We start from the raw sequence: 25,919 nt of genomic DNA on the forward strand, positions 1-25,919 counted from the left end.
AAATAGTATTTCCCTCAAAAGGAGGTCAGCTGTCGAGTTTTCACACAGAACATTTTCACGCAGATTATCTGTGTACTAACGGTGTTCTGTTTTGACACTAGGGATACATGAATAAGGTGACAGCATTGCGTTTGTGTAATAACTTTGCAATTGATTATTAATTTTTAAACGTCCCCTTAGAAATATTATACAAGACTCTGCTTAAACTGACACACAATATTTTTAGCGAAACACAATCTGACTTTCAATAATCCCTACAAAAAAATGGCCCTGACTAACATTAACCTATACCTTTCTCAAATCACTTACCTCACCAAAAACCTTCGTTACTCGAACTACTGCAATACAGTGAGCGCCACTACTGCCAGCTAACTAAAAGATTAAAACTACGTTAAGGCACTAACTACTGATAGGCACAGTTATCAAATGAAAGATTTTAATAGAGAACAAACAATGTATTTACCTTAATAGTCATAATTTATATAGCAGATCATGACGTCCAGTCTTACAAATTTCAAAACTCCGTCATCTCTCTCCCAACATCCACCACCGCTGGCGGCTCACCTCCAACTGCGCAACGCTACGCGCTGTTAACGTCCAGCCACCCAACACTACAATGGCGAGTATTACAACAATGCCAACCAGCCACTGACTGCACACAGCACAGCCAGTGATTTTTCATACAGAGCGCTATGTGGCGTTACCAATAAAAAAAACCTTAACAGCCTACTTACATAGCATCCATGCTCCCCACAAAAAAATTTACAAATTGTTGTGGGCAGTGGCCAATACAGATTTGAAATTTTTTTTCATAATTACAATAACAAAGAAATGAAATGCACACACTTATCGATACAATGTTGGCCAAAAGCTAAAATTTTCTCACAGTCCATAAAGACAGTCCTGATCATTCATCAAAGTAAAGTTGCTGTGTTTTTCTCAAAGTCTGAGTAGTAAACGAAAATGCACACGGAAGTAGTGGAGTTCCATGCAGTCTTGAAAAAGTAGTGTTGTCCTTCCAACGGAAAGAAAGTGCTGACTCTTGCCATGCAGACAGGTAATGGGCCACAACAGAGCAAACCCACAGCAGAGTCAATCGAAGTTTTAAAGAATATTGATGGGTAGGTCATCACAGAACAGACCCACTGTAGTCCTGGTAGAGATTATGTTACTGGTAAGCCACCAGAGGTGCAGACCCACTGCCGTCCTTGTAGAAATAATGGTATTGGTGAGTCGTCAAAGGTGTAGACCCACTGTAGAAATAATGGTATTGGTGCGTCATCAAAGGTGCTGACCCACTGTAATCCTTGTAGAGACTACCAGCAGCCATCTGTTGCGACTGTGCAGGTGCACAATCACCATAGAAGAGTCTTGCAGAGAATACACCAAGTCCATCAAACACCACGTGTGCACGCACAAAGTTTTTGGAATTGTCCTTAGAACCAGCAGTGCTGTTAACCAGTCCCTTGCTGAATTATCAACACACGTGCAAACACTATCAGTCCCTACTTCTCACATATTGTCCATATACTATGACCAACAGAAACGTGTGCAGTGAAATGTAACTTACAAGTTACTTAATTTGATGAACTGGTGTCAATTACAAATTTATAACATAAGAATACAATAAAAAAGGTACAAAATACATCATTAAAGAACATAATAATACAGATAACATTTGTAGTAATACAGGCTTTACAAAAGAATCGAAATAACAAATACATAAGTGTTACAAAAATTATGACATAAGTAAATACACAAAATATCAGAATAATTACTGAAACATCAACTTCACACATGAGCATTAGAACAAAACAGAATAAATAATGTGTAAACATCTTCATTAACTAAATAACATGTTATTAATGCAAATTATATTTGAGGATAACAGTATTCCTCATCATAGTGAATGTAACTTAGTATTACAAGAGAAAAAATTCTATCAAACAGTACACAGAGACAGGAAGAAAATAAATCCACAAGGGCACACAAACACATAGTGGGTTAACACAAAAGGAAAGGACAGGGTTTCTTTTCAGGGTAACATTTGGTACTGCATTCCAACCCAAAACTTCATTCTATAGATCTTTCGTCTTATTTCAACATTTGTTTCTACCAAAAAATTCTATCCAAGCATGCTTTTTGTATTTTGTTCACATCCTCTTTCAAAAATAGTTTTTCTCCACTGTACACAACTTTTTTGACCAAACCATTTTCTTATAGCTTCTCAATGCTTTTCTTCCAATTCATCATAGTTAGGTCCTATATAGTGTACCCCCTCTTAAGCTAACTTAAACCTACTGAGCTCAGAAGCTAAACTAAGGGACGAGGCAATGCAGCAGCACAAAACAATGAAAAAAATGGAAGTTGTCAAAGCTAGCAGCACTATGTGGCTTTACCAATAAAAAAAAAATCTCTCTAATTTTACATTCGTGATCTCCACGTGAGGTATAAGTAGGGGGATGCAATATATTCGATACCTCATCCAGAAACACACCCTCTTGAAACCTGGCGAGCAAGCTACACAGCGATGCAGAGCGCCTCTCTTGCAGAGTCTGCTACTTGAGCTAGCTAAACATCTCCATAACGCTATCACGGTTACCAAATAACCCTGTGACGAAACGCGCCGCTCTTCTTTGGATCTTCTCTATCTCCTCGGCCAACTCGACCTGGTACGGATCCCACACTGATGAGCAATACTCAAGTATAGGTCGAACGAGTGTTTTGTAAGCCACCTCCTTTGTTGACGGACTACATTTTCTAAGGACTCTCCCAATGAATCCCAACCTGGTACCCGCCTTACCAATAATTAATTTTATATGATCATTCCACTTCAAATCGTTCCGCACGCATACTCCCAGATATTTTACAGAAGTAACTGCTGCCAGTGATTGTTCCGCTATCATATAATCATACAATAAAGGATCCTTCTTTCTATTTATTCGCAATACATTACATTTGTCTATGTTAAGGGTCAGTTGCCACTCCCTGCACCAAGTGCCTATCCGCTTCAGATCTTCCTGCATTTCACTACAATTTTCTAATGCTGCAACTTCTTTGCATACTACAGAATCATCCGCGAAAAGCGGCATGGAACTTCCGACACTATCTGCTAGGTCATTTATATATATTGTGAAAAGCAATGGTCCCATAACACTCCCCTGTGGCATGCCAGAGGTTACTTTAACGTCTGTAGACGTCTCTCCATTGATAACAACATGCTCTGTTCTGTTTGCGTGTCAGTGCAGAAACGAATGTTGCATTCGTAAACCCTATCAGCACCATAACAGCACGTCGGGAGCTACGTAATCAGGGAACTGCATTGTGAGCTGGATTCCCAAAACCATTCATCAGTGATTGAAATGCCCGTAACAGGAAAGCTGCGGTGTTTGAAACATTAAACTTCGAATATGGAGCAATGGAAGAAAGTCATTTGGAGGGAGTGAGTCCTGTTTCACATTTTTCCGTACTCCCACCAAGTTTATGTCGTAAGAGTGAAACATAGTGCAGGTTCGGTGAAGATGTGGCCGGCCACAATGTGGTATTACTCAGCAGGGCACACAATTACCGAGGATTAAATGGGCCTGTTTTGCTGATCACTCCCATCCCATGGTATGTACAATGTTGGCTCCCCAACAGCGATGCTGCATTCCAAGACGACAGGGCACGTGTGTACACAGCTCACGTCGTCCTGGACTGATTTAGTGACCATTCGGATGAGTTATTGTTTCTCCCCTAGCGCGTTTGTGGTAAGCTTTGAGGATAAGGGTAGTTGGTTCCTATCCACATCCTTCATTTTTACCTGAATTTGTCACTACTTTCCAAGAACAATGGTTCAGAATTGTCTTGAAAACCATATAGGAACTGATTCTATCCTTTCAAAGACGACTGGAGGCTGTTCCCTGTTTCCTACATCGTATTAGCCATGCTAACGCACTGTGCCTTCGGTGTTTAAAATGTTTGTTCATCCTCTACGGAAGTTTATACAGAAAACTGTGATACTAAGAGGAGCACGAAACTCATGATAACAATCTGAGAAAAAAAGTGAAAATACTGTAGCTTTGTATCTCTTAAACCAAACACAATTTTGCACTGTTATAATATAACGTTGTACAAGAAAAAAATAATAATGATAGAAACTCATGTACACACAAGTCTGTACACACAGTCCTTGTGGTGCTATTGGTTCCTAAAATTAAGCCAAAACGCAATGTGTAAGGCCTGCAAAACGTAAAACTGCATCCTTCGAAAGGTTGGCAATTATAGAAAGACAGTCTGCTTAACATCTGTAGATGATTAACTTCGTGATGGTTAACTTCGTGATAAATCATTGTCATTATACAAACAATATGTAAAGAAAGAGTAAACGAGTAAATAATAAAATGAAACTAGAATTACGAGATTTAGTAGAGAGCAGTTTATTTCAATTATTGGCTACAAGTAATCCTGTACAATATCTACACGTGTTTTACAATGTCTTCTCTCTGTCTTACGAAACAGGGTTGTGTCTCAGTCTACGGACAATTTTTTAAATGAGCCCGCGATGCCGTAGACGTCGCCATCCTGGTCCTTGGCGGGGCGTTTGCTCTCGTCTGACTTGTACTTGTCCTTCTCCAGCAGCCAATCACGGTCGACCTTCTCCAGAACTTTGTCTGAAACACAGAGAACAGAGTACCTCACAAACTTACACAAGCACTCAGATTTTCAGTAGCTTTCCTGTATGAACGTAAGAAGTAATTTGAGACACTGTTATTATCAAGGTAATAATGTAGGACTGTTTGTATTTTCTTGTGGAAACAAGTATTAAGTTTCTTCCGTAAATGCTGGATAAGCTGTGCAAAGCAGTTTTTGTTCTGAACCCCGATGTTAAAAGAACAATGATAGTTCTGTAAGTCTGTGCAACATCGTTATCTATTCGTTAGAAGTGTCTTCCTTAACAATTCTGTACTGACTAATTTTGAAGTAACGTAGTGATTGAACGTGACAGAAGGGCTGTATTTCCACGAGAATTACCATGAAGATGAACTTTACACGTGACAGTTAACATTCAGTTATTAAGTCTCCGTTTCCAGTAAAGTGGTTCTGTCATTCTTGTACTGTATCTTTACTGTGATTTCGGAAGAACGACAAATATTGAAGATCTGGATTGACTGATTCCTTATTGTGGCAGTGCGGGTTGCAGTTGACATTAATTTGTTTTAAAGACAGTTCGACAACTATTTATGAGAGGTGCAGTGCCTGTAATATTATTTGAAAAATGTATTTGGCTTTTAACTCAGTGATGAAGGGTTTAATTTACAGAGTGAATTCGTGTGACAGTGTCAGTATTTAATTGCGTCATCTCTGCGTAGTGTACGGTTCTTACTTCACTGTGTCAAGCTGAATCAAGCTTTTGCTCTGTGATTATTGTGTTCAGTTGTTTTATGAAAGATGACCGTAGCAGCGGAATATTTTTTTGAAATTCACTGGTCTGATTTTTGCCCCCATTTGACTGGAATGTATATTACAAAATCATGTTGTTCAAAGGACAAATTTGTGACCAACATATTCCACGTCCCTAAGCTTACTAACGTGACGTTTGAAGAATTTATTACGGCCTTGAAGGAATTACAAGGGCAGTTTACTAAGCGTTTTGAGACGCTGAAAACGTCACATCTGTCTCCTAGACCGTTTGCCATTTCAATTGAAAACGCCCCTGTGCATATCTACATAGCTGATTGACCTTCATTGTGATTCCCGATTTAAACAGAAATCCATTTACGTTAACACTGTCGAGACCCAAAATAAAAAAAAAAGGTTCAAATGGGTCTGAGTAATATGAGACTTAACTACTGTCGTCATCAGTCCCCTAGAACGTAGAACTACTTAAACCTAACTAACCTAAGGACGTCACACACATCCATGCCCGAGGTAGGATTCGAACCTGCGACCGCAGCAGTCGCGCGGTTCCGGACTGTGCGCCTAGAACCGCTAGACCACCGCTGCCGGCATTGTCGAGATCGCCTACATTGTTTTACTCAGGTAGAGTTTCCACGTTTGCATAATGGGGTTGCCCAAGTGCTGTAATACTTCTATTAGAATATGTGTGTCAAATACCCTTTTTTTTTATTACAACACTAAACAGGTAACGATTACGGGGAAACATGAGTGCGAATATCTGTAAATTTGTTCGTATCTTTTCGTATGCCAGCAGTTTGTATAAGATAATACGGTATTACGTCTTCAGTGGGCCGAAACTAATAAGTAATACTGAAAATCTGTTCCGTTCGTGATCTGTGTTGTTGGAAAATACTTCATTGCTATCTACATACGGCGCGTTCGTTGTTGCACCCTCTTCCCCCTCCTCATACTCAGACATCATGGAGTGGATGTGTGGGAAATTAGAATCCACGCTGAGCTCTGGGGCCTACGAGCCTGGTACCCTAATAATTAGGGTAAGTGGCCAGATGGTCTTTAAATATAGACTACTGGCCTTTATAATTGCTACACCACGAAGATGATGTGCTACAGACGCGAAATGTAACGGACAGTAAGGCGATGCTGTATTATGCAAATGATTGGCTTTTCAGGGCAAGCACACAAGGTTGGCGCCGGTGGCGACACCTACAACGTGCTCACATGAGGAAAGTTTCCAACCGATTTCTCATACACAAACAGCAGTTGACCGGCGTTGCATGGTGAAACGTTGTTGTGATACCTCGTGTAAGGAGTAGACATGCGTACCATCACGTTTCGGACTTTGATAAAGGTCGGATTTTAGGCTGTCGCGATAGCGGTTTATCGTATAGCGACATTGCGGCTCGCATTTGTTTAGATCCAATGACTGTTAGCAGAATATGGAATCGGTGGCTTCAGGAGAGTAATACGGAACGCCGTGCTGGACCCCAATGGCCTCGTATCACTAGCAGTCGAGAAGACAGGCGTCTTTTCCGCATGGCTGTAACGGATCGTGCAGCCACGTCTCGATCCCTGAGTCAACAGGACATTTGCAAGACAACAACCATCTGCACGAACAGTTTGACGACGATTGCAGCAGCATGGACTATGAGCTCGGAGACCATGGCTGCGTTTATCTTTGTCGATGCATCACATACAGGAGCACCTGCGATGGTGTACTCTACGACAAACCTGGGTGCTGTAATGGCAAAAGGTCATATTTTCGGATGAATCCAGCTTCTGTTTACAGCATCATGATGGTCGCATCCGAGTTTGGCGACATCGCGGTGAACGCACATTAGAAGCGTGTATTCGTCATCGTCATACTGGCTTATCACCCGGCGTGATGGTGTGGGGAGCCATTGGTTACACGGCTCGGTCACCTCTTGTTCGAATTGACGGCACTTTGAACAGTGGACGTTACATTTCAGATGTGTTACGACCCTTAGCTCTACCCTTCATTCGATCCCTGCGAAACCCTTCATTTCAGCAGAATAATGCACGACCGCATGTTGCAGGCCCTGTACGGGCCTTTCTGTATACAGAAAATGTTCGACTTCTGCCCTGGCCAGCACATTCCCCAGATCTCTCACCAACTGAAACCGTCTGGTCAATGGAGACCAAGGAACTGGCTCATCATAATACGCCAGACATTACTCTTGATTAACTGTGGTATCGTGTTGAATCTGTATGGTCAGCTGTACCTGTACACGTCATCCAAGCTCTGTTTGACTCAATCTCCATGCCTATCAAGGCCGTTATTATGGCTAGAGGTGGTTGTTCTGGGTACTGATTTCTCAGCATCCATGCACCGAAAATCAGCGAAAATGTCATCACATGTGAGTTCTAGTGCAATACATTTGTCCAATGAATACCCGTTTCTCATCTGCATTTCTTCTTGGTGTAGCAATTTTAATGGCCTGTAGTGTAGGTGGATGTGTGGGATGTGATGAATCTGTTCGGTGAACTTTTAGAGGAGCTGCTTACAGGCAAAGTTGTCAACAGGGCCAGCAGTGCCTCCCAGCTCGTCTGGTACGCAGTCAGGCTGCACTTCGTCGAACAGAGTCGTCGATCCAGGAAGGTGCACGAATATCTGCAACAGACAGGCAGCATGACCTGAAACAATACGAACACTGGTATTTTTTCTCTAGTGCACTACTGAGTCATTACCACACTGTCACTTCAATAAACAAACTAGTCTTTCAGCTGAAATTAATGAGCACTACAGATCGCAATGGAGAAACTGGAATCAAATTATTGATAATGTTCTCAATAGCCACATTTGTAGAAGCAGAAACTAATCTAAGTAAAAACTGACTTAGTTTCATTTGAAAATAGCATTGCGGAGACTAAGCTTAATAATGGGCGGGGAAAACAGATGTTGCCACTTACATCGAATCAGTAGAAATGTGCCTGATATTAACCTTGAAATATCTGGAGCATCTGACGTTATCAGATCAGTTAACAAGTCCCATTGTTCATTACAAAAACGGTATTTACCTACTTCGCTGCACAAATAACTCGTCCTCAAAGCACCCTGCCGTGTGGCAGGATTTCATTAGCAGACATGAATGTGCAAATTTATTGAGTTGTATCCGTCATCGAAAACGCAATAAGCTAAGTCTCTCGACAGAGAATTAGTCATCCCAGAAGGCATCACACTACGACAGTCTACGTTTCATAACTTTTTTTTATTGGGATGATATCGGACAATACAGTTCCGCAGTCAATGGGTGATACGGTGCTTGTGTAGTCGTCAAACCTGCAACGTATGCATGCTCTCTGTGAACAGGAGAGATGAGAATGTCCATAGTAATAATTACAATGACTCAGAATAAAGGGCAAGACAAGATTAAAGAGAATGCTGAAGTGAGGATCTTGGTCCATTCTCACGATAAACTGAATGAGTGGTCCCCAGTCATAGCACCAACAACACCCTGAAAACATCACAAAACCACTCTCCACCCTGAAATACAACCTCCACACACACTGGGATGCAGGTGTGCTCTACGCAGTGCATTAACTAAGTTGAGGAAAACAGCAAGTCCTTGGATTACAACACACGCGACTCGACAATTACTGTCCAGAATGAAATCACCACTTTGCAGCAGAGTGCTCGCTGATATGAAACTTCCTGGCAGATTAAAATTGTGTGCCGGACTAAAACTAGAACGTTAACCATTAATCTCCTCGTCTTCCTCCGCAACACATGCTCGTAAGGCATTTAAAATATTTTCAGAATGATTCGGGTATATAAAATGCTAAACCGAAACCAACACAGAACACAGAAACTACATTCAGGCATATATTCATGATAACGTCGCACTATTCCCGAGGAATCGTTAAACGCTACATACAAACAAGAGTGAGACTTTTTTTAGTCTTTTGCAGCCATACAGTAATGTTAAATCTCTTAAGATATAAAGGTGAATGAGAAATGCAGTAGACTCCTGAAGCTGTAGTTATGTAAGTGGATTGGACACCCACATAACCCGGTTTCGCAATTTTTAATTTTTGTCTTCTGCTGTGTATAAATGCTGTATCATATGGTGTAGGGAGCTGTTACAGAATGCCGCAGTGTAAGATTTGGCGGGGCTAGGCAAAGTTCTCAGCCCTCGTAAACTGACAAAAACCATCATCAAATATGAATGTCCAGTCTGTGTTAAAATCACGAACTGTCTTCACTTTACCGACTAGAATATGTTCCTGTCGTCCTATGCCAAGCACAAATTGCTTGACATATACCATACGACAAAGCATTTACAAACACCAGAAGACGCAACATGTAAGTTGTTTAGGTCTCTAAACGACCGAAACAATTACAGCTACAGCAGACTATTGGACTATATTTTAATAGTTTTAAAACCTATATTTAAACACCTGTTGTACTATGTGACTTGCCAACCAGTTATGCGTAACTACTGTAGCTGTGGCTGCTCCAGTTTTAAAATTGTCTGTAACTTTGGTTTTAGTAATTGCATTTAAAGGAACATAGAGTGCAAAATTAATGTCTTAATAGGCTACCATGAAAGAACAATAACCATATCTTGAAAGTTAATATCGCATGAAAACAATTACTATGCCTACTAGTAATATTATTCGTCTAACAAAAATTAGTCTACTACTACAGTTCTCCATTCTCAATAATCTGAGTTGATTTTTCAGCATGAAGACGCTTTGATCCCCTCTATAACATCAGTATACGTCTCATGAACGCACTGTTTACATATCAGATACAGAATCATATCTCACTTGGCGTCACCATAATAGGTTGTACAGAACAGAGTATCCTCGTTGGAAATGAAACTTCTCTTTACTGAAGGTAATGAATGTTTAAATTTAGCTGTCTTCTTCGGCCTAGAACTGTGGAGTCGTATTTTCACAGCGGTTCTTCTTCTCCCTTTTGTTTTTGTCGCACCGTGTTCCAGGATGACTGTTTTACCACATGTTAGTATAACTGTTGTCAGAACTTTGCTTGTTTCCGCCCTTTTCCAACTAAGATTTTGGGTGGTGTTTGAGAGGTTTCAACCAAGGAAAATTGAATTTTTTTCTTTGAGCACTCGTGGTTGTAACATATTTTCTCCTTTACACCTGCGTGTTATGCGATAGTTCACTAGTAGAAGTAGTTAGGTTTGTGTCTCAAACTTCTATGACAGGACACCATCTCTTTCAGACTGATTACAAAATGACAGTCTTGAAACATACCTCTGTTCAGTGACCAAACTCCTGTTTTAGAAAAGCCATTATTCCCTTACCTACTATTGTTGATGGTCCATATGCTTTCCCAAACAATGTTTCCATGTGAAGCAGGGTGACAAGTTCTACTCTCTCTATGTCGCAGCAATTTCTCCATTTCATTTATGTAGTAACTATTCAGTGGCCTGAAGAATGAAACGTCAGTGGGCTGCAGTCTAAATGTCGTGTGATCCGGTAGTGAGAGCATAATTGCACCATTTTTTCCAGCAGGCTCTAATGCTTCGATATATAAGGTGTGTGTACAATGTCCGGATAGAAGGAGTAACTCTTGTATTTCCTTCGAAGGGTAGACGACTTCGATGAAATGTTTTAGAGACGGAACCAATAAGACTTTATTTGCGAATCCACTTTCGCGGCTGTACGCAAAAATTCTTCGAGGTGAAGCACCGTCTTTTAATCCGTCTTCAGAACGAATACTTTTGTAAATTAGAAGTGTCCGGACATATGGTTCAGTGGAAGATACAGAGCAATCTGCTGTTGTAGTAAGGATTTTCCTCACTGAGTATGGTTCTCACACCCTTTATATCCTTCGAAGCAAGAACTTTTCGAAGTTTCGCTTGGGCTGTTGAAAAGCCTGTCTCATCCGCGTTGAAAATTGGGGTAGCATCAAGCTTATTCTCGTCAAGAACCCACTCTCATACTTCAAGAAATGGTTAACGTTCTCTTTTTTTAATCCTTTTGCCTGCGCAAACTCACGCAAATTGAAATCGGGATGTCTCACAAACAAATAAAACAACTTCTTTCCCTTGACGAGAGCTGTCTCGAAAGCTAGGATGCGCAACTCCCGAGGTGTTATACCAAACAAATATTCCTCTACTTTAAGGGCATGTGACACTAGCTCTTGTTCCACGTCCTGGGCAGGTCACATGTGCTGCCCTTTATTTTTTTCTGCTCCACTGCCAAACAGTTTATTCCATTTAAAGTCTGCTTAACGCAGCCCTTGGAACTTCCTATGGCCTGGCATTCTCATTCAACTTCATGTCAGATTTCGCGCTGCTTCAAGTGTGCGACTCAAATTATCTTCCTCCCATTTACGCCCCTGAAGCCACCTCTGCGGACGGTAATATACTGGATAAGCATTTTCCCTCTCTTGATCTGGCGCGTTCGTTTCTATCCCGTGATCGTGGCCCACCAAACACATTATTTCCTCCGACATGCGTCTCGCCAAATGACAACAATTGGAATACCCGATAAATTTGAGCTAATGAAGAAATTTACCGACTGTCATTCTTCCCATTTGCCACTCAAGAATGTAAAGAGACGGTGTGATCAAACTGGGGTGTCAGAAATGCCCTCCGCCACACACTGCCCGTTGGCTAGCAGAATAATGATATAGACGTGGGAGGTCATAAATCAACAATACACGATATTGCACGAACACTCACGGAAATGTGCTACTAACACTCTTTGAACTAATAACTGGCAGGCTACTACGGTCGTATTTCTGACAGTGACCGAAAAGGGACGCTGTTAAATTTCTAATTCATTCAAGGGAATGTGAGTGGAAAAGCCGTCACCTTTTTTTTAAATAACAGGGATTATCTGACTATGATGACACGACAGGCTTCGTCGGAGGTTTTGGACACTTTTGGACACTACAGTCCAGTAAAATGTGAAAATTTAAGGTTTCTGCACCCAGTGACACAACGTGGACATCTCATCTGAGAGTGGTGGTTGACTGGGAAGACACAACAGGTAGGAGCACCATAATGAAGGCAGATGCTGCCAGGAGTCTACACGACGTAAGAGTGATGTGTGGAACAGTTCCCATGTTCACGCGGGAAGGTGAAGACGTCCAGAGTCAAACGTTTGTTACATGATGCCAAAGTTGTTTCATGGCGACGCTTATGTCAGACATGTTGTGGGATAAGAAAAACCCTTTAGAGTCCCAAACCATATGCCTGAGCGGTTCTATTATCTGACACTATTTGGAAAGGATATGTTCACACAACTACTTCGTGACAAGCGATAATACGAAGCAGCTGTTACCCAGACATATCGCATTGCTGTTTATGTTGTATACGTGTAGTTTGTACCGTGCAGTGTAGGACACGAGCCATGAGACCAAACATAACGAGAGGCTGTACGTAGTCCGATATGTAAAACGTACCTTGCGTACGGATTTATATCCAAGTAGATTGTATGTTATAGACAAGGAGAAGAAAACAATGAGAGATACGTGTGACTTACCCTCTTCTGCAACTTTTCAGATAGCGCCATCTTTGCTATTTTCATGACTGAATGTATGATCTTCGATGCATTCACCAAGTGCAGTCCTTTCAATCGCCGGCGGTAAGCAGTCTGTACACAACAAATTTATTAATTAGATAAGCACTAAGCTCTTTTTAAAGCTGAACACTTAAGTATAAAATTATATGGAAGTATTTCCTTCTATATAAGCTACTTTGAGGAATATTATTATATTAATACAGATGTTGAAAAATAAAAGTAATTTCGGGGATTGCTACTAAATGAAAACAATCAAAGGATTACACAGACGATCATACTACCAGCTGAATATAACCAGATTAGAATAACTGGTGAGGAAGTTAGATCAGAGTGCTACATTGATTGGTCTGAATATTAGTATAAAATATTAAGTATTTAATATTAGTAGTAAATTTTGAAGAAAGGCAGGTAATAGTCGAAGACTTGAAAATGGGTTGGTGAAACTGCACAAGAAGCACAAATTCATTTAAATAACAGCAAGCTTTGATAAGGAATAAAGCTGTATTACATAAAGGGATGGATCGAGGATGAATCACGAAGCTGCAACAGTATCTAGGTAAATTTACGTCAGGAAAAAGCTCAACTGAGATAAAGTAAAGAGCGTACTGAGATAAAGTTAACAGCTTATAAAACTATATGTTTGAGTACCGTAGAGTAGAACTACGAGAGAGGTGGACCACGCAGAATATGAATGTAGGTGAGATGGCTAGGGGCACACAACAAGAATGAGAGAGAAGAGAGGACAGGAGCTATAATGGAAACCAATTGAGAAGCTCCAAACTACGAAATTCTCCACAACAAGACAACCGATGAAGTGATTAAAAATTGGAGAGAAATGAAAACGGGCAACTCAACGTGGATAAAAGCATTACAAGACGAAGTGTAGCTGAAGCAATGATTTGCGGAGCTCTAGTGAATTAGTCGTCCAAAGAAAATTAACTGTCATATGCACTAGGCGTTTACACAGGGTGTTACAAATAAATACGGTCAAAATTTCAGGAAACATTCCTCACACACAAATAAAGAAAATATGTTAGGTGGACATGTGTCCGGAAATGTTTACTTCCCATGTTAGAGCTCATTTTATTGCTTCTCTTCAAATCACATTAATCATGGAATGGAAACACACAGCAACAGAACGTACCAGCGTGACTTCAAACACTTTGTTACAGGAAATATTCAAAATGTCCTCCGATAGCGAGGATACATGCGTCAGCCCTCCGTCGCATGGAATCTCTGATGCGCTGATGCAGCCCTGGAGAATGGCGTATTGTATCACAGCCGTCCACAATACGAGCACGAAGAGTCTCTACATTTGGTACCGGGGTTGCGTAGACAAGAGCTTTCAATTGCCCCCATAAATGAAAGTCAAGAGGGTTGAGGTCAGGAGAGAGTGGAGGCCATGGAATTGGTCCGATTCTACCAATCCATCGGTCACCGAATCTGTTGTTGAGAAGCGTACGAACACTTCTACTGAAATGTGCAGGAGCTCCACCGTGCATGAACCACATGTTGTGTCGTACTTGTAAAGGCACATGTTCTAGCAGCACAGGTAGAGTATCCCGTAAGATATAAGGATAACGTGCTCCATTGAGCGTAGGTGGAAGAACAGGGGGCCCAATCAAGACATCAACAATGCGTGCCCAAACGTTCACAGAAAATCTGTGTCGATGACGTGATTGCACAGTTGCGTGCGGATTCTCGTCAGCCCACACATGTTGGTGGTGAAAATTTATAATTTGATCACGTTGGAATGAAGCCTCATCCGTAAAGAGAACATTTGCACTGAAATGAGGATTGATACATTGTTGGATGAACCATGTGTACCCGTGGAGGGCAATCAGCTGCTGATAGTGCCTGCACAAGCTGTACATGGTACGGAAACAACTGGTTCTCCCGTAGCATTCTCCATGCAGTGACGTGGTCAACGTTACCTTCTACAGCAGCAACTTCTCTGACGCTGACATTAAGCTTATCGTCAACTGCACGAAGAATTGCCTCGTCCATTGCAGGTGTCCATGTCATTCTAGGTCTTCCCCTGTCGCGAGTAATAGGCTGGAATGTTCCGTGCTCCCTAAGACGCCATCAATTGCTTCGAACGTCTTCCTGTCGGGACACCTTCGTTCTGGAAATCTGTCTCGATGCAAACGTACCGCGCCACGGCTATTGCCCCGTGCTAATCCATACATCAAATGGGCATCTGCGAACTCCGCATTTGTAAACATTGGACTGACTGCAAAACCACGTCCGTGATGAACACTAACCTGTTGATGCTAGTACTGTAGAGCAATGAGTCGCATGTCAACACAAGCACCGAAGTCAACATTACCTTCCTTCAATTGGGCCAACGGGCGGTGAATCGAGTAAGTACAGTACACACTGACGAAACTAAAATGAGCTCTAACATGGAAATTAAGCGTTTCCGGACACATGTCCACATAACATCTTTTGTTTATTGGGTGTGAGGAATGTTTCCTGAAAGTTTTTACGTACCTTTTTGTAACACCCTGTATAATGAAGATTGGTAAAGGGAACAATGACGATTAGGGAATATAGAGTTCTTAAAGCGAATATTTTTATGAGAAATCAATTCGGAAACACGTGGAAAGAAAACACAGTACAGCAAATTACTTTGAGCTTAAGAACACACTATCTTCTTAAGCCTGTGGTATTAAATACAAACTCGCAATAAAAAGAGAGACAAAAGAGCCGTTTACGTTACTGTTTTTTCTTGAAGAACGACCGTTAGGCACGCTGTTTTGATTGTGACCTAGAAAAAATAAAGCTTTGTAATTAATTTTGTGCTTATTGCAGGCACATCACGTGGCACACATTGAAACTCTTCACCACACCTCAGCAGCACACCCCTGGAATAGACAGTTTTGACCACTCTCTTTGTGGCCTCTATCGGGGTGCAGCGGTACTGTGAACAGGGAATTGCACTATTGACTCGGACGGTAGAGATATAACTGTAAATAAACATGAAATTAATTACATAACTTTATTTTTACTTTATGTACTCCACTTTACCTACGGGTCAAGCTGTTTCGGCGTCATAAGTGGCCATTTCAGCAGGGGTCTAAATTGGTTTAACATTAGTTTGACTGCAAGCGTGGTGGCACTGTTGTAATCTTACACTGGGCTCGTTGCACCCGTGCCACCGTGACATCCCACATTTTTTCCACCTTCTACTGTGGATAGGAAATACGTACAATCGTCAAGTTTTTAGTAAAATGTCAAATGCCATTTACCACGGCTTGAGATAATGTTAGCCAGAGATAAGACAGTGTGCCCGTCGTTGCAGACCTTCTTCTCGTTTCTGATGAGTAAGACGAAAACTACGAGTGATTAGTCTTGAGTTATCTACCTCGATTAACAATGACCAAGTGGCTAAAGTGAGGACTGATTCGCTATTAGCAAAAAGCACATGCAAATGAACGGAAAAAACTATTCTAATAATTTATGTTGAGGAACGGTTTCAATTAACTTACCTGATTATACACGATGACAAACGAGAAATTTTACATACCACTTACACGATCATATTGCGCGAGCCAAAACGAAAGAAAAATAACATGAAAAACGTATGCGGAAAATCATATTATTCTGTGACTCTTCAGTTTCTCCCGTACTTTTTCTTAATCAAACAGTTTACTAATTTACTGCCAATCCATAGTGCACAAAGGGCACAATGTTTCGGCGATCAGACATGTTTCCATTGTCATGTGCACTAATGAACTGAGATCCTGAGGGCTCGCGGTGGCTTATATCCCCTCCCGTCGCAAATCATTCCCTCCACAGATGTTGCACTTTTATGCTTCCACCAAAAAACATTAAAATAGTACGGGCTATCTGCCAATTGTTGTGTATCCAGCTAGAGAATGCGCTGAAAGCATACACTTCATCCTGCTTTTGAGTAATGTCAGACAAATATTTCTCTCATTCGCAGTTATAAGCGACAGCACAGCTTCACTCAGGCAGTTATTGGTTCAAAATGGCTCTGAGCACTATGGGACTTAGCTTCTGAGGTCATCAGTCCCCTAGAACTAAGAACTACTTAAACCTAACTAACCTAAGGACAACACACACATCCACGCCCGTAGCAGGATTCGAACCTTCGGCCGTAGCGGTCACGCGGTTCCAGACTGAAGCGCGTAGAACCGATCGGTCACTGCGGCCGGCCCAGGCAGGTATTGTTACAGCTGCCTGCAGTTCCAGTTCCACATATGAGCAGGCCACCACCAGTCGTCTCAATCATCGACGAGAGTCACAAAAATTCATCCGGTAACTGGGTCTGCTGCTTACAGTTGTCGGGACTGAAGTGCAATTATATTATCTAGCCGTAGACCATTGGGTTAGATACAGACCAGAGTTCAGAACATTAAGTCATTTCCAAGCTCTCTCATGAAACTGCAGCTGAATATTTGTTCCTCATACAGGTCCGCTGCTCGTGGTCGTGCGGTAGCGTTCTCGCTTCCCGCGTCTGGGTTCCCTGGTTCGATTCCCGGCGGGGTCAGGGATTTTCTCTGCCTCGTGATGACTGGGTGTTGTGTGATGTCCTTAGGTTAGTTAGGTTTAAATAGTTCTAAGTTCTAGGGGACTGATGACCAAAGATGTTACGTCCCATAGTGCTCAGAGCCATGTTTTCCTCATACAGTGGTGTTCCGCAGCCCTCCGAACCTACATAATATCTTCATCCATCTGTACACAACTCCTGCTTCCAACCTCTTGCCTCAATGCTAATACGCCTATGACAGAAATAGATGCAAGACCTGTCTCATACATCCTCCCACCACCACCTACTCCAGTCTGGTCACAAGCACCACCTACCCCATCAAAGGCATGGGTATCTTTGAAACAGTCATGTGATCTAGAAGCGAAGCTGCAGCTACTGTACTGCTTTCTTTCTACATGAGCATGACAATCAACAAACTGTTTTCCACATGTATAGCCTTTGACAAACTCTGGCCAAGAAGCAGGAAACAGTACAGTGGTTTCCGCTCTATAAGCAGCAGGTATCGCTGCTCGCTCACACCGGGAAATAGAAACATAGGCTGCTCCGCAGCCAATTTTATTACACGACGCGGCCGTCCACGGGTGCAACAGAACCCATGTGGACGGGTGGAAAGAAATGTGTCAGGCTTCATAATACGTATTTACATGTGTCGTGTATTATGCATTTCTTGTACGTAAATGCGAATCTGCACATGAACTTTCCTAATCCACCTCACACCTTTCCGTAAAGCGTGGCCAAATCTTTGCTGGGAAGTAGTTCTGTAGTATAGTAGTGCCAATCTTACTCCTGGGTAGGGGATCAGAGAGACAGCACAGGCAGGTAAAAGTCAAAGACTTTCCAGTGTCACAAGATATGGGGTGGAGAGGTTCGTCACGGCCAAGTGGTTCGACCACCCCCTCCACCGGTGCCCAGGAAGACCTCCAGGTGCCTGCCATGTTTGGGGAGTGTTACAGAAGACGGGTAAATGAGCAGACGTGCCCTCCACTGTCTCAATTTTCACGCATGGAAGAGAGGTATTTGAATATTTGTACTAATTCTTTTATTTCCAGCTTCGGATCGTGTAAGAAAATGAATGTGCTCTTTTAATTCCGGCAATCTGACCCTCTGTGTTAAAGTATCTGGTTCCCAGTTTGTCCGTTATCCTCCTCACATAGTGAATGTCCTATGTAAAATATTGGGAGACCTTGGTGGTATACACTTGGCCAACGCAATTCCGTCTTACCCATAGAAATGTGCGTGCAGATTAGTATATATTATACCCGAGCTATAAGTTGTAAAATAGTAATATCTGTAAACCGAAACAATTGCTGCAATCGCTGTTAAGTCGAGTGATAATGTTTAAAATAAATACGTAATCAACTGTCATCAATCTGTAACATACCTTAGAAATCACAAAGAAGTCAAGTTAAAGGAATTTATTTAAAATAAAAGCTATAGAAAGAAGGGACCCACACATCAGAGTGTGAGCCCTCCAGCCCCTTGCCTAGCACCGTCCTCTAGGTAGCGTTCTCAAGCTCCCCTCACCAGTTATCCGTTACGCAATTTTCATTCAGGGCTTGACGACATCAACTTTCATCTGCCGTCCCTAGGCAAGGAGGTTAGACGGTAAACTTTCAAGCAGAGCGACGACCCCGTTGCTGATCACGCTGCCAAACACGACATTCATTATTTGGATGGCGGCTTCACAGTCTATGTGATCTGGATCCTTTCCACCAACACCAGCTTCTCTGAATTGTACAAACTCTACCTGCAATATATCTTACGTTCCCATTATCACTCCTCAATCTTCTTTACTCATAGTTGTTATCCATCTAGTCCATTCCCTGTTCCCATACCAGCACTACACAGACCTCTATTCCAAAAACGCACCCAGTCATCTCTCCTTACCTGCTACCCCCCCCCCCCCCCCCGCCCCCACCCTCTTCCTAACTGCATCTAGTTGCCCTATCCTCTCTCCATCTCGTTCCTGTGTGCTCCCACTAGCAGCACTTTACCGTCTTCCAATCCTGCACTGTGCACTGGCATACCTGCCCCAGCTCCCTCCTTACCCCCATCACGCACCTGCCCCTCTCATCATGCGCTGCTGCTCGCAGTCTGGCTTCAGCTGCCAGACACCGTGTTCATGTGTGCGAGAGTTGCGTTTAGTGTGTGTGTGTGTGTGTGTGTGTGTGTGTATGTGTGTGTATGCTGGCCGAAATCTCACTTGGTGACAGTTCCTTTGTTGTGCCTATCTGCGACTTAGTATCTCCCCTGTATGGTGAGTAGCAACTACCTTTTTCATATCACTGTTAATGATTGTAATGTGATATTCATAGTCTTGCCCACATTCTTTTTACTGTTGTAATATATTGCCTTGTGATCAGACAGTTACAGGGTACAAGAACACCACCTCAATACTGCAACTGATTTCTGTGGAAGACGGTTCGCTTCCTGCCACTTTTATCCTGGGCGCCAACCTTATTTGGAGAACACATCAATCCACTTTCTACCCACCTTCAGTTCCCAGTCTCGTAAAAAGTTTTAATGGCGAAAGGTTCCATATATCTCATACTTTTAATCAATTAGACCTGGAATAGGCCTCCAACATTACCTTGTAGCAGAGTTCAAGATTGCGGATAAAGTTGATATCTGTGCGTACGACATGTCCAGCATTCACATTGGCCAAGTCGAAGATGACCACATCTCCAAGACAGTAGTCTTCGACCAACATAATTTCCAATGCGCCTGTAAGTATGTTACCATACAGAGGCCAAACTACATTGCTCGAGTCTTCGTCCACTGCGGTCCAGATGCTCACGCGATATGCATCCTTTGTGAGTCGTGGCATCACCATCATTTTGCTGTAAGAGACATTATACTGCTGTTAGTACATGTTTATGTGAAAGAGGGTAATATATGCCGTCAAAATGAAGTTACAATTTACGAAATGCAGCAACAAACAATGAAGTATGAATCCAGAATGAATCCTTGGCTTGTTGCTAAAAGGGCCAATGTCCAAAATCAAAGTTTTTCAGTTACTGGCTCTACGACACTGTCCGTAAGGTCATTGTTTTGGTGTAAACAAGGCCAGTGTCCAGTTCCTTTATTAACATAGATAAAGATTCATTTACGGCATATGTCCAAACGGAATGTCAGAATAGCATTAATGGGAAGAAAGGCCAATATACACTTAAGCCCGTTTGAAAAATATTTTTATATAAATAAAAGGGCCAAAGTGCACATTGGCCCTTTTAACCCATGTGTGTTTGTGACATTGGCCCCCCCATCAAGCAACGTGTATTGACATTGTTGTATAACACTGTGTTGACATTGTTGTGTAATTCTGTGCTGACACTGTATTGAAATCGCTTGACGAGATTGTTTTGTAGTGTTTGTTTAAACGCCAGTTAGACCATAGTTACAAAGGTTACGAGATGGCAACAAGAGGGAAAGCGCTGCTACAAATGGGTTTGAGAGAACCTCCAAGCCAAGGTAATGAATACTTGTATTATTCCTTTTACTTTATTACATATTACTCTTAAGCATTAGTTTTGTTTGCTTTTCGCTATAATAATCAGCATAAAGTTAACAATTATTAGTACATTTGTGTTTTTAAACAAATTATTAGCATACGCGTTCTCTTCAGGTCGGTCTCGGGAGCCCCAGCAACAGGCACTGTCGTGCACTGACGAAGAATTTTTACAACTGAGTAATGAGACTGATGGTCACCAGCTCACCACCTGATTGTGGCGATCTAAATGACTTTTCCTTTGATGAGTGTTTTTCCTCGGAAGGTAATTTAAGCGATACAGGCAGTGAAGCGAATGGACAGAATGAAGCGAATGAACTAAATTGTCGTGAAGACTCCAACTGAAATGAAAGCTTTGAGTGAATGGAATAATGACGGGAACGAACAGGACAATTTATTTCAGGAACAAAATGCATCAACAAAGAGAAAACGTGGAAGAAAGAAGGCTGAACGAAATATTACCAGAAAACGGATTAGGAACCCAAACTCGTGGGCAAGAGGAATAAGGAAGAAAAGAAGAAATGCAGGGTTAGAATATAAAAATGCTACAGGGAAAACGGTTAAGGTCGAAGGCCTTAAAGCCGCCTGTACTTGTAGGCTGAAGTGTTTCGAAAAAAACTATATCTGCAGACTGTTGCTCATTAAGTAAGGAAGCAAAAAACCAATTCATAGCAGGATTCGTTTGTGAAAAAGGTAAAGCTCGACAAAGATAACGAGATGGTAGAGAACTGGAGAGTAACCGAAAATTCACTTGCCTCTATTCACTCCCTAGATCTGGTGAGCATACTGCAGTCTGTCAAAAAATATTTTTAAATAAACTTGATGTCACCTTAAAAAAAAGTCCGAGTTGTTACGGAGAAGAAAAGGAAATCGAACTCATGCATGTGTGCTGAAGGTCTGCGGGGAAAGCATGTGAGCCAGCCAAAAGTGTCTCAAGAGGCACGGAACATTATTCTCGATCATATACAGCTGTTTCCTACGATTGAATCTCTTTACTCTCGTTCACATACTGCAAGAAAGTACCTTTCACCCGATCTGTCAATTTCTAAAATGTACAAAAAATGTGTGTACTTTTGTACAGAGAACAACATCATACCTCAGAGTAGGTATTACATCAGGCAGATGTTTGTGGAAAATTTCAACTATCAATTTAAAAAGCCCAAAATCGATACTTGTTTAAAATGTGATAAATTTGATATAATTATTAAATCTACCGATCAAGAAGAAGAGCGAATAAATGGTGAAGAGTGGAAAAATATACACCTTGACTTTGCCAAAGCTGCGTGCAAACAAAAGGATACAGACAAGAAGTTGTATTTGAAGAATAAAAAGCTAGCTGTCGTATCCTTCGATTTGCAAAAGTGCCTTGCAACGCCGTTTTTAGTGAATGGAGTATCGTTTTACAAGAGGCAGCTCAGGACCTATAATCCCACAGGTTTTTGTTGTTGTGGTCTTCAGTCCTGAGACTGGTTTGATGCAGCTATCCATGCTACTCTATTTTGCGCCAGTTTCTGCATCTCCCAGTACCTACTGCAACCTACATCCTTCTGCATCTGCTTAGTGTATCCATCTCTTGGTCTCCCTCTACGATTTTTACCCTCCAATAATAAATTAGTGATCCCTTGATGGCTCAGAACATGTACTACCAACCGATCCCTTCTTCTGGCCAAGATGTGCCACAAACCTCTCTTCTCCCCAATCCTATTCAATACTTCCTCATTAGTTATGTGATCTACCCATCTAATCTTCAGCATTCTTCTGTAGCACCACATTTCGAAAGCTTCTATTCTCTTCTTGTCCAAACTATTTATCGTCCATGTTTCACCTCCATACATGGCTACACTCCATACAAATACTTTCAGAAATGACTTCCTGACACTTAAATCTTTACTCGTTGTTAACAAATATCTCTTCTTCAGAAACGTTTTCCTTGCCATTGCCAGTCTACATTTTATATCCTCTCTACTTCGACCATCATCAGTTATTTTGATCCCCAAATAGCAAAACTCCTTTACTACTTTAAGTGTCTTGTTTCCTAATCTAATTCTTTCAGCATCACCCGACTTAGTTCGACTACATTCCACTATTCTCGTTTTGCTTTTGTTGATGTTCATCTTATATCCTCCTTTCAAGACACTGTCCATTCCGTTCAACTTCTCTTCCATGTCCTTTGCTGTCTCTGAGAGAATTACAGTGTCATCAGCGAACCTCAAAGTTTTTATTTCTTCTCCATGGATTTTAATACCTACACCAAATTTTTCTTTTGCTTCCTTTACTGCTTGTTCAATATACAGATTAAATAACATCGGGGACAGGCTACAACCCTGTTTCACTCCTTTCCCAACCACTGATTCCATTTTGTGCCCCTCGACTCTTATAACTGCCATCTGGTTTCTGTACAAATAGTAAATAGCCTTTCACTCCCTGTATTTTACCCCTGCCACCTTCAGAATTTGAAACAGAGTATTCCAGTCAACATTGTCAAAGGCGTTCTCTAAGTCTACAAATGCTAGAAACGTAGGTTTGCCCTTCCTTAATCTAGCTTCTAAGATAAGTCGTAAGGTCAGTATTGCCTCACGTGTTCCAGTATTTCTACGGAATCCAAACTGATCTTCCCCGAGGTCGGCTTCTACTAGTTTTTCCATTCGTCTGTAAAGAATTCGTGTCAGTATTTTGCAGCTGTTGCTTATTTAACTGACTGTTCGGTAATTTTCTCATCTGTCAACACCTGCTTTCTTTGGGATTGGAATTATTATATTCTTCTTGAAGTCTGAGTGTATTTCGCCTGTTTCATACATCTTGCACACCAGATGGTAGAGTTTTGTCAGGACTGGCTCTCCCAAGGCCATCAGTCATTCCAATGGAATGTTGTCTACTCTGGGGGCCTTGTTTTGACTCAGGTCTTTCAGTGCTCTGTCAAACTCTTCACGCAGTATCATATCTCCCATTTCATCTTCATCTACATCCTCTTCCATTTCCATAATATTGTCCTCAAGTACATCGCCCTTGTATAGACCCTCTATATACTCCTTCCACCTTTCTGCTTTCCCTTCTTTGCTTAGAACTGGATTTCCATCTGAGCTCTTTATGTTCATACAAATGATTCTCTTATCTCCAAAGGTCTCTTTAATTTTTCTGTAGGCAGTATCTATCTTGCTCCTAGTGAGATAAGCCTCTACATCCTTACATTTGTCCTCTAGCCATCCCTGCTTAGCCATTTTGCACTTCCTGTCGCTCTCATTTTTGAGACGTTTGTATTCCTTTTTGCCTGCTTCATTTACTGCTTTTTTATATTTTCTCCTTTCATCAATTAAATTCAATATTTCTTCTGTTACCCAAGGATTTCTAGCAGCCCTCGTCTTTTTATCTACTTTATCCTCGGCTGCCTTCACGACTTCATCCCTCAGAGTTACCCATTCTTCTCCTACTGAGTTTCTTTCCCCCATTCCTGTCAATTGTTCCCTTATTCTCTCCTTGAAACTCTGTACAACCTTTGGTTCTTTCACTTTATCCAGGACCCATCCCCTTAAATTGCCACCTTTTTGCAGTTTCTTCAGTTTTAATCTACAGGTCTTAACCAACAGATTGTGGTCAGAGTCCACATCTGCCCTTGGAAATGTCTTACAATTTACAACCTGGTTCCTATAATCTCTGTCTTACCAATCCCACAGGTAATCAAGCTAAAACAAAACGAAAAATTTGCCTCATTTGGGAGGAAACCATTACCAAACGTGGTAGACAAGAAATTGCTTCGCGTCTGATGGAGTACCTAAACAATGTATTAGACAAAGAAGTATCAGAAGTAATATTCTATTGCGACTTTTGCCTGGTCAAACAAGAAACATCTTTGTTAGCGCAATGTTCCTTTATGTCGTGCAAAAACGTCACGAAGAAGGGCATCCACTTCTTATTCACCATAAATTCTTAGAGCCTGTCATACTCATATGAAAGCTGACAGAATTCATACCCTTATTGAGAAAGCAAAGAAAAAATCTGTAGACCCCATTGAAATTCCAAGGGATTGGGTGACCTTCATCAGGTAATTACAGTGTCATTCAAATCTTATTGTATTCAAAATCGAGCAAACGGAGTTCTTTGATTTCAAGTCCCTCATGAAAAACATCTTCATCCACAGGACTAAAAATACCGAAGCGGAAACTGTGTATTGGAACAGTGTTAGGTGGGTTAAATATGCGTTTAATGAAGATTCACATGGCATGTTGTTGTACAAAACCACTCTTCAAGATAATGTTCCGTTCAAAGTATTGGACATAAGTAGAAAAAAACGGAAACGGCATAGGGGCAAAAACCAAGCTAGCATGCAGCCTATATCAAACCAACCACTTTCTCTGTCAAAAGAAAAATGAAATGACCTGAAATCTTTGATGCCATTCATAAGTAGCAGTGGCAGGATGTACTACGCCACTTTCGTCAATAGTTTGGCATGCACCTCCACTGGGGATGATGACACTGATTGTGAGTTCGAAGTCGAGGAAAACTAGTGTGTGTTTTAACTGACCTAGTATCATTCTTTATCCCATAAAGTTCTAATTTCTACTTTGTTTATAACTTCTAATGTATGTGTACAAAAACAAGTTGTAATCAATGAGGCTATTACTTAAAACTAGTAATAACTAAACCGTTTTTACATGTTGTATCAACATTGTTTCTTGAACGGTTTGAAAGTATCATCTGCATGTTGTACATGAAATATTACTAAAAAATAAAAATAAAAATTGAGACCTACAGTATTCTAATTGTGTGTTCATTCCTCTTACATAATGCTCTAATACTTTCCAAATATTTTTATTAGCCTGCATTTGTGCGTTTCGTGACAAATAAAGGTAGTATTTCAGTAATAATAATTTGTAACATCGTAAAAAGCAGTCATGTATTAATAACATAAGGGCCAATGTCCTATATTAAAACACGAAGAAAATACTTAATAAAGGCCAATGTCCTTGATAAAATTAT

General features: G+C 41.3%; 1 protein-coding gene across 2 annotated transcripts in view; it reads right to left on the reverse strand.

The window, feature by feature from the left end:
* Nucleotides 1-4,394: 4,394 nt before the first annotated feature.
* The window catches only part of LOC126266765 (clavesin-1-like), a 60,989-nt gene continuing 39,464 nt past the window's right edge, over nucleotides 4,395-25,919 (reverse strand). For both annotated transcript variants that reach the window (XM_049971286.1, XM_049971287.1), the window contains 4 exons: nucleotides 20,028-20,277; nucleotides 12,883-12,993; nucleotides 7,924-8,029; nucleotides 4,395-4,652 (listed from right to left, as the gene is read on the reverse strand). In XM_049971286.1, coding sequence (XP_049827243.1) covers nucleotides 4,510-4,652; nucleotides 7,924-8,029; nucleotides 12,883-12,993; nucleotides 20,028-20,277 — 610 coding nt within the window. In that variant the 3' untranslated portion in view covers nucleotides 4,395-4,509. The remainder of the gene's footprint in view (nucleotides 4,653-7,923; nucleotides 8,030-12,882; nucleotides 12,994-20,027; nucleotides 20,278-25,919) is intronic.

Source organism: Schistocerca gregaria, chromosome 4, assembly GCF_023897955.1.
Source record: "Schistocerca gregaria isolate iqSchGreg1 chromosome 4, iqSchGreg1.2, whole genome shotgun sequence".
Taxonomy (NCBI): domain Eukaryota; kingdom Metazoa; phylum Arthropoda; class Insecta; order Orthoptera; family Acrididae; genus Schistocerca; species Schistocerca gregaria.